We start from the raw sequence: 12794 nt of genomic DNA, 5'->3' as shown, positions 1-12794 counted from the left end.
TTAGAACAGGGATGGGCAACTTTGATTGAGGTGGGGGCCACATAAAAACAGAACTCATTATGAGGGGCTGCAATGGCTCGTGGGTTGACATGGGCTAATTAAGTGACTGCTGATGCACAACCAAATTTCAAAATTGCACCTTGTGTATTCTATGCCATGTTAGCTCCCCATTAACATTACATGGGGAATATTTAAACAATGTCATGTAACTGAATGTCTAGAATGAGCATTATGATGCATTTACATGCCACTTCAACATTCTATGGCAGCCATGTTAGCTCCCCATTAACATTATGTAAGGAATAATCAACGAGGGGCTATGCGTTCTATGGAAAATAATAAACGCATAGAGCCCCGAGTGGATTATCCCTTTTATACGATGGCTATAATTAACACATTTGCCACTAGAAATGTGTTCATCTGCCAGTAGAAATGTGTTCAACATCCACTGAAGTAGTTAGCAAGTTTAACAACAGTAGTTGCCAAACAAACAGACTTGCTAGTTTAGCTAACCAAACCATCAGTCCTAGCTTGCAATTATAAACATTGAATTCAACAATGCCAATAATGTTTTCAATTCGACTTTTGCTTTCAAAAGCAGCTCAAACATAGAATGTAAGAATGAACTATAGCCATTGAATTCTACCGTGCAAATATAACGTGCGTTATTTAAGCAATAAGGCACAAGGGGATGTGGTATATGGCCAATATACCACAGCTAAGGGCTGTTCTTACGCATGACGCAACACGGAGTGCCTGGATACAGCCCTTAGCCGTGGTATATTGTCCATATACCACAAACCCCAGAGGTGCCTTATTGCTGTTATAAATTGGTTACCAAAGTAATTAGAGCAGTAAAAATAAATGTTTTGTCATACCCGTGGTATACGGTCTGATATACCACGGCTGTCAGCCAATCAGCATTCAGGGCTCGAACCACCCAGTTTATAAAGGGAATTATACAACGGGTGGGTCTAATTCTAAATGCTGATTGGTTAAAACCGTATTCCAGCCGGTGTCTATTCCACAAGTTACCACCGGCTAAATCTATGATGTTAAAATGCCTATTTACTCTGTCCCATCTGCACAATCCACTGTCTCATCAGCCCAGCCAGGCAATTTATAAACTTGATCTCCACTATAAAAAGCATCTAGACATTATCTCACATTTCTTTTAGACTAACATTTGGTTTTCAACAGCGGAGATTTGGATAAACCTTGCTGTCTGTCTCTCCGACATTTGCAACGTTTCAATATTCAATTTCGATCTCCAGCTGTCCCATAGTAATGAACTTGTCGGGAGTCGGGATGAGACAGACAGGCAGCTTTTCTCAGCAAGTCGAAATCATGAATCAGCATAATTTTTATGGATATATACAAAGAACTACCAATAGAAAACAGGTCAAACGAAACAAAGTGCAGCTAGTTTGCTGTCTTCCCAGCTTCAGTTTGAAGTGATTGTGTTAGTTGTGTTGTTGGCTAGCTCCTCTGAACAACAGTGTCCTGACGAAGAGAGCACATTTTCTATGCCAGGTGAAATCGTGCATCATTAGCTCATGGATGTATCCAAATAAATGTCTCTAGAAAACAGCTTAAATAAATGCAAATGCATATTCTGGCTGCACTGCCAGCCAGTATGGCAATGGAACATTTAGAACAAACGAACGAATATTCGCATACATAGATACAGAACAAGAAGACTGAACGACTGGATCGCGTCTCTGGTAACCAAACCGATAGAACGAACAACCAGCCGGCTTGGGTAGCAACCCTAGATTTGTGTTGGGACTATATATTGTGGAAGGATGAAATAGTATGAATAAATTAATCAAAATAACATTTTAAATGAAACTATGTCAATAATTTTTTGAATATGTTGGCAATCCGTTGTATAAAAGTGATAATGCCCTCGAAGCTGGTGTTTGGAGGATATATTGGCTTCGTCTCGGGCCTAACAACACCCGTGCCAATATATCCTCCAAACACCGGCTTCTCGGGCATTATTACTTAAATAAAGCACGCTCTAGAATGCCCTTCAAGCCAATCAGAAAGGAGTATTCAACAATGCCATGGTATTAATGATAATAATAATATATTTATTTTATATAGGGCTTTTCATTCCAAGTACAATCTCAAAGTCTCTTTAAAAACAAAATAAACAAAAAACTATTTAACAAAACAAATGTAGGGATCTGGCAGTTCTTGGGCAATGATTTAGTTCAGTTTATTAGGATCTCCATTAGCTACTGCACATGCAGCAGCTTCTCCTCCTGGGGTCCACATAAAACGTACAAATACATGACAAAGTACAGAACAGTAATAGACAAGAACAAAATAAGATATTACATTCAATATATAAATACAATTGTCTTCCACAGCTTTAGATGAAAGGCAGTTCGGAAAAGGAAGTATCTTAAGAGGAGGGAGCATAGAGGGTACAGCCAGGCAGGGAGGTAGAGACATCTGACAGACAGGCCACAGAGCTCTTCATCTGGAACCTAGTCGTCTTCCATAGTCACAGCTCCTCCTCCATAGTTAGGCTAGATCATCCACTACTGAAATGTAGCACCCACCTTGGTGATGCTTCGGCGACTGTAAAAGCGCCAGTAAAACCACCACACCTCAGCAGTGGTCCAGAAAAGCCCCCTACAAAGCGAGCCTCTGCATCTCCTCACACTGCGGTCCACTTTCCTCTAGGAATTGGGGCATGGGGCCAAAAAGCAGATGCTGTTGATCTGGTGTTGCTGCATCATTCTGGTGGGTCACCACCAGATATTACAGTTAATCTATAAACAAGTTATCAAAAACAAAAAAAGTTCATTAAAAAATGCAATAAAAACACTTAAAATATGTACAATCTAAATATACCATAGGGAATATTTAAACAATGCTATGTAACTGAATGTCTAGAATTAGAACAATATTCAAAATTCTAAAAGTTGACATAACTCATAAATGTATGGCTCTGGGCAGAGTTTCCATCTGCATGTCGATGCTCTGCATGTGTGTACCACAACAATCCATCCGGCCTCACACCGCCCCAGGGCAAACAGAGAGGCGGTGCTCATGCACGCCAATGAGCGCCACATCCGTGACTGCAACTACAGGGCCACGTTAGCATCCTTAACCCCCATTCACTGTGACCCAGGGGGCACCACTGTGGGGGTCTGGTTGAATGAGGGTTAATGTCGGGTCACAACAACCTTACATTTACATTTACATTTACATCATTTAGCAGACGCTCTTATCCAGAGCGACTTACAAATTGGTGCATTCACCTTATAGCCATTGGGATAGCCACTTTACAAGATGTTTTTTCTTTCTTTCTTTGGGGTGAGGTAAGGGGGGGTAGAAGGATTACTTTATCCTATCCCAGGTATTCCTTAAAGACACGGTATAGTTACAGCTAGTACTGTACAGTGGGCTTGTTATGTGGTTGTGGTTGTGTTGTGTTGTGGTTGTAGTGCCTGTCAAAACACCTTTGGAAAATAAACTCTTTGATGTCGGGAAGACGGGATTTGAGCCATTATGCCTCCTATACACTCTTAGAAAAAAGGGTTCCAAAAGGGTTCTTCGGCTGTCCCCATAGGAGGACCCTTTTTGGTTCCAGGTAGAACCCTTTTGTGTTCCACATAGAACCCTCTGTTCTACATGGAACCCAAAAGAGTTCTATCTGGAACCAAAAAGGGTTCTTCATAGGGTTCTCCTATGGGGACAGCCGAATAACCCTTTTAGGTTCTAGATAGCACCTTTTTTCTAGTGTAGGGGAGGATATTTGACCGCCTTAATATTACAAAGGACAGTGCGGTCACATGTTTTTTTCTCAGCATGCATTCTTATCTTCACCAGCCCCCACTATGCACAGAGTAGACGCAGAAATCTACAGGTAATTAAGCATTACTCACACATGATGCTACACATGATGGTACACATGATGCTATACATGGTGCTACACATGGTGGTACAGATGGTTTCTGTCAATTTCTGTCAACTGTGTATATTCATTCCCAGGTGTTGGGAATAATTAGAGTGTAATAGCAGAATTGTGCTCATTCTCTCTTCTTCCCTTTCTTCCTTTATTTCCTCTCTCTCTCTCTCTCTCTCTCTCTCTCTCTCTCTCTCTCTCTCTCTCTCTCTCTCTCTCTCTCTCTCTCTCTTTCTCCCTCTCTGGCTCTCTTTGTCTTTCTCTTTCAGATCACAACCACCTGAATAACGCTGCCCTCTCACCCCTGGGTCCAGCGATGGCGCTCTCCCACCCTCACAACAACCTTGGTCTGGGCTTTAACAAGTGCACCTCCCTCAAGGCTGTGGGTAAGCAACGCATTGCTCACTACAGACATCCTGTCACATACAGTATCTATCGACATAGACCAGTTCACATAGACAGAAATCCACTAAAACGTATTCACTCATGCAAACATAAATCCAAAATCCAATAATATAGACATATGTTATGTATTTTACATTTGGATATTTCTACATATGTGCATTTGAAGAAGTGACGTCATTATTACGTTAAACACAGTGCCTGTGATACTCCAGTATTGAACAGAGTGGGTACGACCCTATAATGTTATATAATGTTAATGTATATTATAAACTGGGTGGTTCGTGCCCTATAAGCCTCTAGGGTATTTCACATATTATTTTCTCATAAATGGAGCAGACAGCCGTATGGTCCTGCGGACACACACATGCATATGCACAAATACACACACATACACACACATACGCTTGCTGATTAGCCACGGGTATGACAAAACATTTATTTGTACTCTTCTAATTACGTTGGTAACCAGTTTATAATAGCAACAAGGCACCTCTGCGTTTTGTGGTATACGGCCAATATACCAAGGCTAAGGGCTGTATCCAGGCACTCTGAGTTGCGTCGTGCAAAAGAACAGCCCTTAGCCGTGGTATATTGACCATATACCACACCCCCTCAAGCCTTATTTCTTCATTATAACATGCCTATACTTTGCTCTCAAAAACATGTGTGACTGTGTGAAACGGGTGAAAAACATGTGTGGTAATCAAGTAGAGGGTGTATATTGTATATGAACAACGATGTAACTCCCACACATCCTCCACTGCCCTACTCTATCATGACTAACTCATAAACACACATACTGACACTACTACATATCCTCCAAGACACATATGGAACACAGACACACAGTGCAGTAACCCTGCCTGTAGCTCAAGCACAGGCGGTCAGAATAGTGAGTGACATGACTCCCTGTTGAGTGACTGACAGTATGTGTCTGGATAGGTCAGAACCGTTGAGGGATACCAGGACATGGTGGCTCATTCCCCTTTGGCTGGCCACCTGGCCTCACACACACTCACACACACACAAGCACACACTCACACATACTTACAGTACACTGACCCCAACACACACACACACACACATGCATACTGACGCCACACACTCACACACAAACATGCATACTGACGCCACACACTCACACTCACACACACACACTCACACACACGCACACAACCAAATTGTATCTGATCACTCTGGACAGACAAGGACACACTGATGCTTATTTGGAAAGACAGCACGACACATGCATGCACGCGCCATAAGAGTATTGCATGTCATTAGAACTGCTCACTAGCCCTCCTATTCTAAAACCACAAATGGCAGGATGGAGAAGTACACTTCATTATGCTGCTCACTGACTAAATACGTGTGATTGCACCAAGGGACCGTCAATAGAAAAGCCAATAGATTCATATGACGTTGTCATTGACATTTGCAGTAAAATACTTAAATTAACATTTTCATCCGAATGTGATGCAACACTCTTTTTCTCCATCCGTGGTCATATTCCTTTCCGTTTGATGAATGCACATTTTATAATCCCAAACCCCTCTCACCAGGAGGACCCTAAACAGAATACATAAGTGGATGACTTGGTCCTTAATGTAGCCACTTTTAATTGCGCTGCATTCTTTTTTTTTTTTTACTCTCACGCACACACACACTCTACACACACTCCACACACACACACATAGCTGTAGGTTGTACAGATGATGGTGTGGCTGCCATCCGTGGTGCCAGCCGGGGCACAGGTCTTCTGGCACAGCAGGTTGGCATGCTGGCTCATCGGGCCCTTGACAAGGGCGCACCTCACGGCTGGTGCATTACCACGGGCAGTTTCTTTGTATTTTCATCTCTGCATCTCATTTGAATCCATTGATCTTACGAGAGGGGAGTCTCTCTACGCCTCTAGGGTATTTCACGTATTATTTTCTCATAAATGGAGCAGACAGCCGTGTGGTCCTGCGGACACACACATGCGTACGAACAAATACACACACATACACACACGAACACACACACATACACAAACGCTTGCAGATGGCCGCACAAGCTGAAAAACAGGTTGATGCATGAGATTTTAAACAACACATACAAACGCACACGCACACTCACAAGCGCACATGCAGACACACTCATAAGGGCACACACAGCAGCTCATTTGGGATGTAGGCTTAGCCCTCTCATCTCTTCACACGTGATTGTACCCCCCAGCAAGCCAATAAACAACATGGCACGTCACCACTCGCTGTGTGGGCAAAGTCATTGAGAGGACAGAGTGTAGTTCAGAAGGCTTTGGCTCAGGCGCCAGCCAACTTTTGCCATGTGTACCAGCAGGTCCTTGGACCAGGATGTAGTTGTAGCCCTGTATCTTAATTAAACACTAACAACCTGAGAATTTCTGCTAGGGCACAAAGGGGTAGAGCGAAAAAGTGATGGAGAGGGCGAGAAATGGACCGAGAGGGCAGCAAGGACCCATTGCCGGTCCCCCGCCTTCAGCGCATATGCTCTCTCACCGCGCACTTCCTGTGCAGTCGGCTGAGAACGTCAGTGATTCCCCGTGACAAAATGCATGCTGCTGCAACCCCGAGGTCACTTTCGTGCAAATCTTTCTTAGCAAGCGTAGTAGTAGTTGGGTAGCATGGGTTTCAAGCATCACTAGTAAGGATAAAGAGCTAAAATGTCAGTCTAGTCTAGTGCAATATCGTTTGTTGTCATTGTTTTCATCTGGCTAATTACGGCACACCCCTACTTGGCCTCAAAATGGCTGTGGTGTGGGGATCAATGGAAGTCTTAAGCATGAATGACCTGGCACCTGCTAGACTGCTATTCTGCTGGAATCAAGCTGCTTATCCTTTTAGAATATTTAGAATGTATAAGCACATGCCTGTATACAGTGGCATTGGCAACATAGCCATTTAATCCTCCCATGACTTGCCAAACGTGGCACATGCCACAACATGAAAGCAAGAGCACTGTCATTATCAGCATAATAGCCGTTTAATGCCTCGCGTTAAAATAATGTCCTGAAATTGCCGTGATTTGGCCATTTAAAGCAGCTTTATACATATTTAGTTATTCTCCTTTGGAAGATTGAGAACTTTCCTTAACAAAACAGAGTAAGTGTTATAATGTTCTGTATTGAAGCACAATTTCCCCCTTTTGATCGTTTTTCAAGGAAATTAATGTTTTATGATCTTCAAGAAATCCAGCTTTTTTCCAGTGCACCTCCCTGTGATTTGATGATATTGAGTTTCAGGATCAATATACAGATAACTGCCAAAATAAAGAAAACACCAACATAAAGTGTCTTAATAGGGCTTTGGGCCACCATGAGCTTCCAGAACAGCTTCAATACGCCTTGGCATAGATTCTACAAGTGTCTGAAACTATATTGGTGGGATGCAACACCACTCTTCCACGAGAAATTCCATCATTTGGTGTTTTGTTGATGGTGTTTGTGATGCGTGTGATAGAAGGAGTCAGGCGCAGGAGAGTAATACGCATCCAAAGAGTTTATTCCGTCGATAAACAGTTGCGCAAGCATGCGACAACAAAACTCAGGCACAGGGGAAATATCTACCCTGGCAACAACAAGGTAAGGTTAGCTCAACCGAGCTACACACAGCTCCCTACAAACAATCACCCACACAGACAAGGAAGCAGAGGGAACACTTATACAATGAATAATTGGGGATAAGGACCAGGTGTGTGTGTGATTAATTAGACAAGACAAGTGGAGTGATGATAAATGGATCAGCAGCAGCTAGTAAGCCGGTGACGACGAACGCCGAAACCTGCCCGAACAAGGAGGGGAGGCAGCCTCGGCGGAAGTCGTGACAGTGTTGGAAAACACTGACTCAGGTGCTGCTCCAGAATCTTCCATAAGTGTTCAATTGGGTTCAGATCTGGTGACTGAGACACACACACACATACACACAGGCCGTGTCCGAATACCCATACTTGCGTCCGAAATAGTAGGCCGTTTGAGTCTGCGAAAAAATTGTTTAATAGTATCTCAAAGCGAATCAAAAGCAAAAAACAAACAAGCAATACATCATCATGAGTAGCCGATCTATAGTTGGCTAGATCAACTAATAGAGGCCAAGTCTTTGAGTGCATTTATCCTCCACAGATGGAGAGTGGGGCTACAGATGATCCTTTCCAGTTCATATGTGAAGCCATAACTGATGGTGCGTTGAAGACAACAGGGAACTCTGAAAAAAAATGTGCTCCGACTGGGAAAAATAGTTTTGAACGGTCAGCCAACTCGGAATTACAAGTTAGAAACTCGGGCGTCATCCTAGAGCTCCGACTTCTCCGACGTAAAGATCACTGACTTCACGATTTATTCAAGTGTTTCCTTTACTTTGGCAGTTACTGTCACGATCGTCGTACGGAATAGACCAAGGCGCAGCGTGATGAACGAACATGTTTATTTATCTATAGTGATAAATACTGACAATGAACAAAACAACAAACGACTCGTAACGTCCTAGGTAACATAGACCAACACGGAACAAGAACCCACAAACACAAAGGGAAAAACAGACAGTTTAAATATGGCTCCCAATCAGAGACAACCAGCCACAGCTGACACTCGTTGCCTCTGATTGGGAGTCACTCTAGCCAACATAGAAATAAACAAACTAGAACCCCCAACATAGAAATATAACACATAGAATGAACACACCCTGGCTCAACAACTAGAGTCCCAGCGCCAGGGTGTGACAGTACCCCCCCCTAAAGGCGCGGACTGCGACCGCGCCTCAACCAGAGCAAAACAGGGGAGGGCTGGGTGGGCATTCCTTCTCGGCGGCGGTTCTGGCTCCGGGCTTGCCCACCACCCTCCAATAAGCCCCCCATAGCGCCCCTGGTCCGGTCTGGCCCCGCTGGCTGGAGCTGAACTGGACGTAGCAGGAGCGGTTAGCTTCAGCTCCGTTGTGGAGCAGTTGACCGGTACCTGATTAGGCACCGGTGACCCAGGCACGGGTTGTGCCGGACTGACGCACGCACCCCCTGGCTTGGTGCGTGAGGCAGGAACGGACCGGACCGGGCTGACGATGCGCACCCCTGGCTTGGCGCGTGGAGCAGCAACGGGCCGGACCGGCTGACGATGCGCACCCCTGGCTTGGCGCGTGGAGCCGAACGGGCCTCACCGGACTGACGACTCGCACCCCTGGCTTTAGTGCGTGGGCCGAGCGGGCCTCACCGGACTGACGACTCGCACCCCTGGCTTGGTGCGTGGAGCAGCAACGGGCTTTACCAGGCTGACGACTCGCACCCCTGGCTTGGTGCGAGTAGCAGGAACGGGCTGGACCAGGCTGACGACTCGCACCCCTGGCTTGGTGCGAGTAGCAGGAACAGGCTGGACCAGGCTGACGACTCGCACCCCTGGCTTGGTGCGAGTGGCAGGAACAGGCCGGACCGGGCTGGCGACGCGCACCGTAGGCTTGGTGCGAGTGGCAGGAACAGGCCGGGCCGGGCTGGCGACGCACACCGTAGGCTTGGTGCGAGTGGCAGGAACAGGCCGGGCCGAGCTGGCGATGCGCACCGTAGGCCTGGTGCGAGGGGCAGGAACAGGCCGGACCGGGCTGGCGACGCACACCGTAGGCTTGGTGCGAGGGGCAGGAACAGGCCGGGCCGGGCTGGCGACGCACACCGTAGGCTTGGTGCGAGGGGCAGGAACAGGCCGGGCCGGGCTGTGGAGACGGATAGGAGACCTGGAGTGAAGAGCGGCCACAACCCGTCCTGGCTGAATGCCTACCTTCACACACTCGGTGTGAGGCATCCGCACAGGACGCACAGGGCTGTGTACCCGTACTGGCATAACAGCACGTGACACTGGCGCAGGATATCCGGGACCGCGGAGAGGCATTGGAGACCACGAGCGTTGAGCCGGCACACTCCGTCCTGGCTGCATACCCACCTTCGCCACGACACGTGCGGGGGTGCTCGCACAGGACGTACCGGACTATGCCGGACCACTTTCGTGGCACCGTACGCCGCTCCGCATACCGCGGGAACCTGCCCCGTCCCATGCTGCCATGCCTGAGTACGGGAAGTTGGTTCCGCTCTCCATCCAGGCTCCGCCAACCTGCCTTCTGGCCCCCCAAACCCGGTGGCCTCCTCTCCAAATCGCCCTGTGGCAGCCTCCTGCTGCCCAGCCGCCCATGCCGTGTGCCCCCCCCTAAAAAAATTTGGGGGTTGCCTCTCGTCCGTCCGACGATGACACTGCTGACGCCGCTGCTCCTCTCTCGCCAGGGCCTTAATCCTAGCCCATGGCCCTTTGCCCCCGAGCATGTCCTCCCAGGACCACGATTTGCCAACCTCTCCATCTCCTTTCCTGGCGCTTCCTCCCATGTCCAGTCTGCCTGCTCCTGGACACGCTGCTTGGTCCTTGTATGGTGGGTTCTTCTGTCACGATCGTCGTACGGAATAGACCAAGGCGCAGCGTGATGAACGAACATGTTTATTTATCTATAGTGATAAATACTGACAATGAACAAAACAACAAACGACTCGTAACGTCCTAGGTAACATAGACCAACACGGAACAAGAACCCACAAACACAAAGGGAAAAACAGACAGTTTAAATATGGCTCCCAATCAGAGACAACCAGCCACAGCTGACACTCGTTGCCTCTGATTGGGAGTCACTCTAGCCAACATAGAAATAAACAAACTAGAACCCCCAACATAGAAATATAACACATAGAATGAACACACCCTGGCTCAACATATAGAGTCCCAGTGCCAGTGTGTGACAGTTACCTGTAGCATAGTATGCTAGCTAGCACACTACAAATGTACTTATACTGGCTGTACTGACTTATCATACAGCCAATATATGCTGAAGGGCAATTGTTGTATTTGAATACATTCACACATCATAGTTAATACAAAGGCTCAAATTTGTTGAACTTCAGGTCATTTTCAGTGCAACGTTATTGCTAATCTCAATAAAACTGATTCAATAGTTTCCAGCGCACAGAAACTGCTAGGAGCTTTCAGAGTGATGAAATAGAGAATGTTTCATGCACGGCACGCCACTAAATGACCCCATTTTATTATTACATCTACATACTGTACTCTGAGTAACCAATAGCCAAATGCATTCATTCATGCTCAATTACTGCAGATAAAACTCAACTCTGGTTGCTTGTCTGCACACGCTATAACTTCCAGGGCATACCCTCTACCAGTATCTGCATTCATACATGTGCACTACATGGCCAAAAGTATGTGGACACCTGCTCGTCGAACGTCTCATTCCAAAATCATGGGCATTAATATGGAGTTGGTCCCCCCTTTGCTGCTATAACAGCCTCCACTCTTCTGGGAAGGCTTTCCACTAGATGTTGGAACATTGCTGAGGGGACTTGCTTCTATTTAGCCACAAGAGCATTAGTGAGGTCGGGCACTGATGTTGGGTGATTAGGCCCGCAGTCGGCGTTCCAATTCATCTCAAAGACGTTCAATGGGGTTGAGGTCAGGGCTCTGTGCAGGCCAGTCAAGTTCTTCCACACCGATCTCGACAAACCATTTCTTTATGGACCTCGCTTTGTGCATAGGGTCATTGTCATGCTGAAACAGGAACCGGCCTTCCCCAAACTGTTGCCATAAAGTTGGAAGCACAGAATCGTCTAGAATGTCATGGTATGCTGTAGCGTTAAGATTACCCTTCACTGGAACTAAGGGACCTAGACCATGAATAACAGCCCCAGACCATTATTCCTCCTCCACCAATCTTTACAGTTGGCACTATGCATTGGGGCAGATAGAGTTCTCCTGGCATCCGCCAAATCCCGATTTGTCCGTTGGACTGCCAGATGGTGAAGCGTGATTCATCACTCCAGAGAACGCGTTTCCACTGCTCCAGAGTCCAATGGCGGTGAGCTTTACATCACTCCAGCCGAGGCTTGGCATTGCCCATGGTGATCTTAGGCGTGTGTGCGGCTGCTCGGCCATGGAAACCCATTTCATGAAGCTCCCGACGAACAGTTCTTGTGCTGACGTTGCTTCTAGAGGCAGTTTGGAACTCGGTAGTGATTGTTGCAACCGAGGACAGACGGTTTTTACGTGCTTCAGCACTGGCGGTCCCGTTCTGTGAGCTTGTGTGGCCTACCACTTCACGGCTGAGCCGTGGTTGCTCCTAGACATTTCCACTTCACAATGACAGCACTTACAGTTGACCAGGGCAGCTCTAGCAGGGCAGACATTTTACGAACTGACTTGTTGGAAAGGTGGCATCCTATGACGGTGCCACGTTGAAAGTCCCTGAGCTCTTCAGTACGGGCCATTCTACTGCCAATGTTTGTCTATGGTGATTGCATGGCTGTGTGCTCAATTTTATACACTTGTCAGCAACAGGTGTGGCTGAAATAGCCAAATCCACTAATTTGAAGGGGTGTCCAAATACTTTTGACCATGTAGTGTATGTATGATGGTGCAGGCACG

General features: G+C 46.6%; 1 protein-coding gene across 2 annotated transcripts in view; it reads left to right on the top strand.

Moving 5' to 3' along the window:
- LOC121569039 (protein shisa-8) overlaps window positions 1–12794 on the top strand; it is a 71176-nt gene that overhangs the window by 56069 nt on the left and 2313 nt on the right. For both annotated transcript variants that reach the window (XM_041879636.2, XM_041879635.2), the window contains exon 3: window positions 4195–4311. In XM_041879636.2, coding sequence (XP_041735570.1) covers window positions 4195–4311 — 117 coding nt within the window. The remainder of the gene's footprint in view (window positions 1–4194; window positions 4312–12794) is intronic.

The sequence above is a fragment of the Coregonus clupeaformis genome, chromosome 7 (genome assembly GCF_020615455.1).
Source record: "Coregonus clupeaformis isolate EN_2021a chromosome 7, ASM2061545v1, whole genome shotgun sequence".
In the NCBI taxonomy this organism is placed as follows: domain Eukaryota; kingdom Metazoa; phylum Chordata; class Actinopteri; order Salmoniformes; family Salmonidae; genus Coregonus; species Coregonus clupeaformis.
Note: the sequence above shows the minus strand (reverse complement) of the source record. Positions and strands in the feature narration are given on the sequence as shown.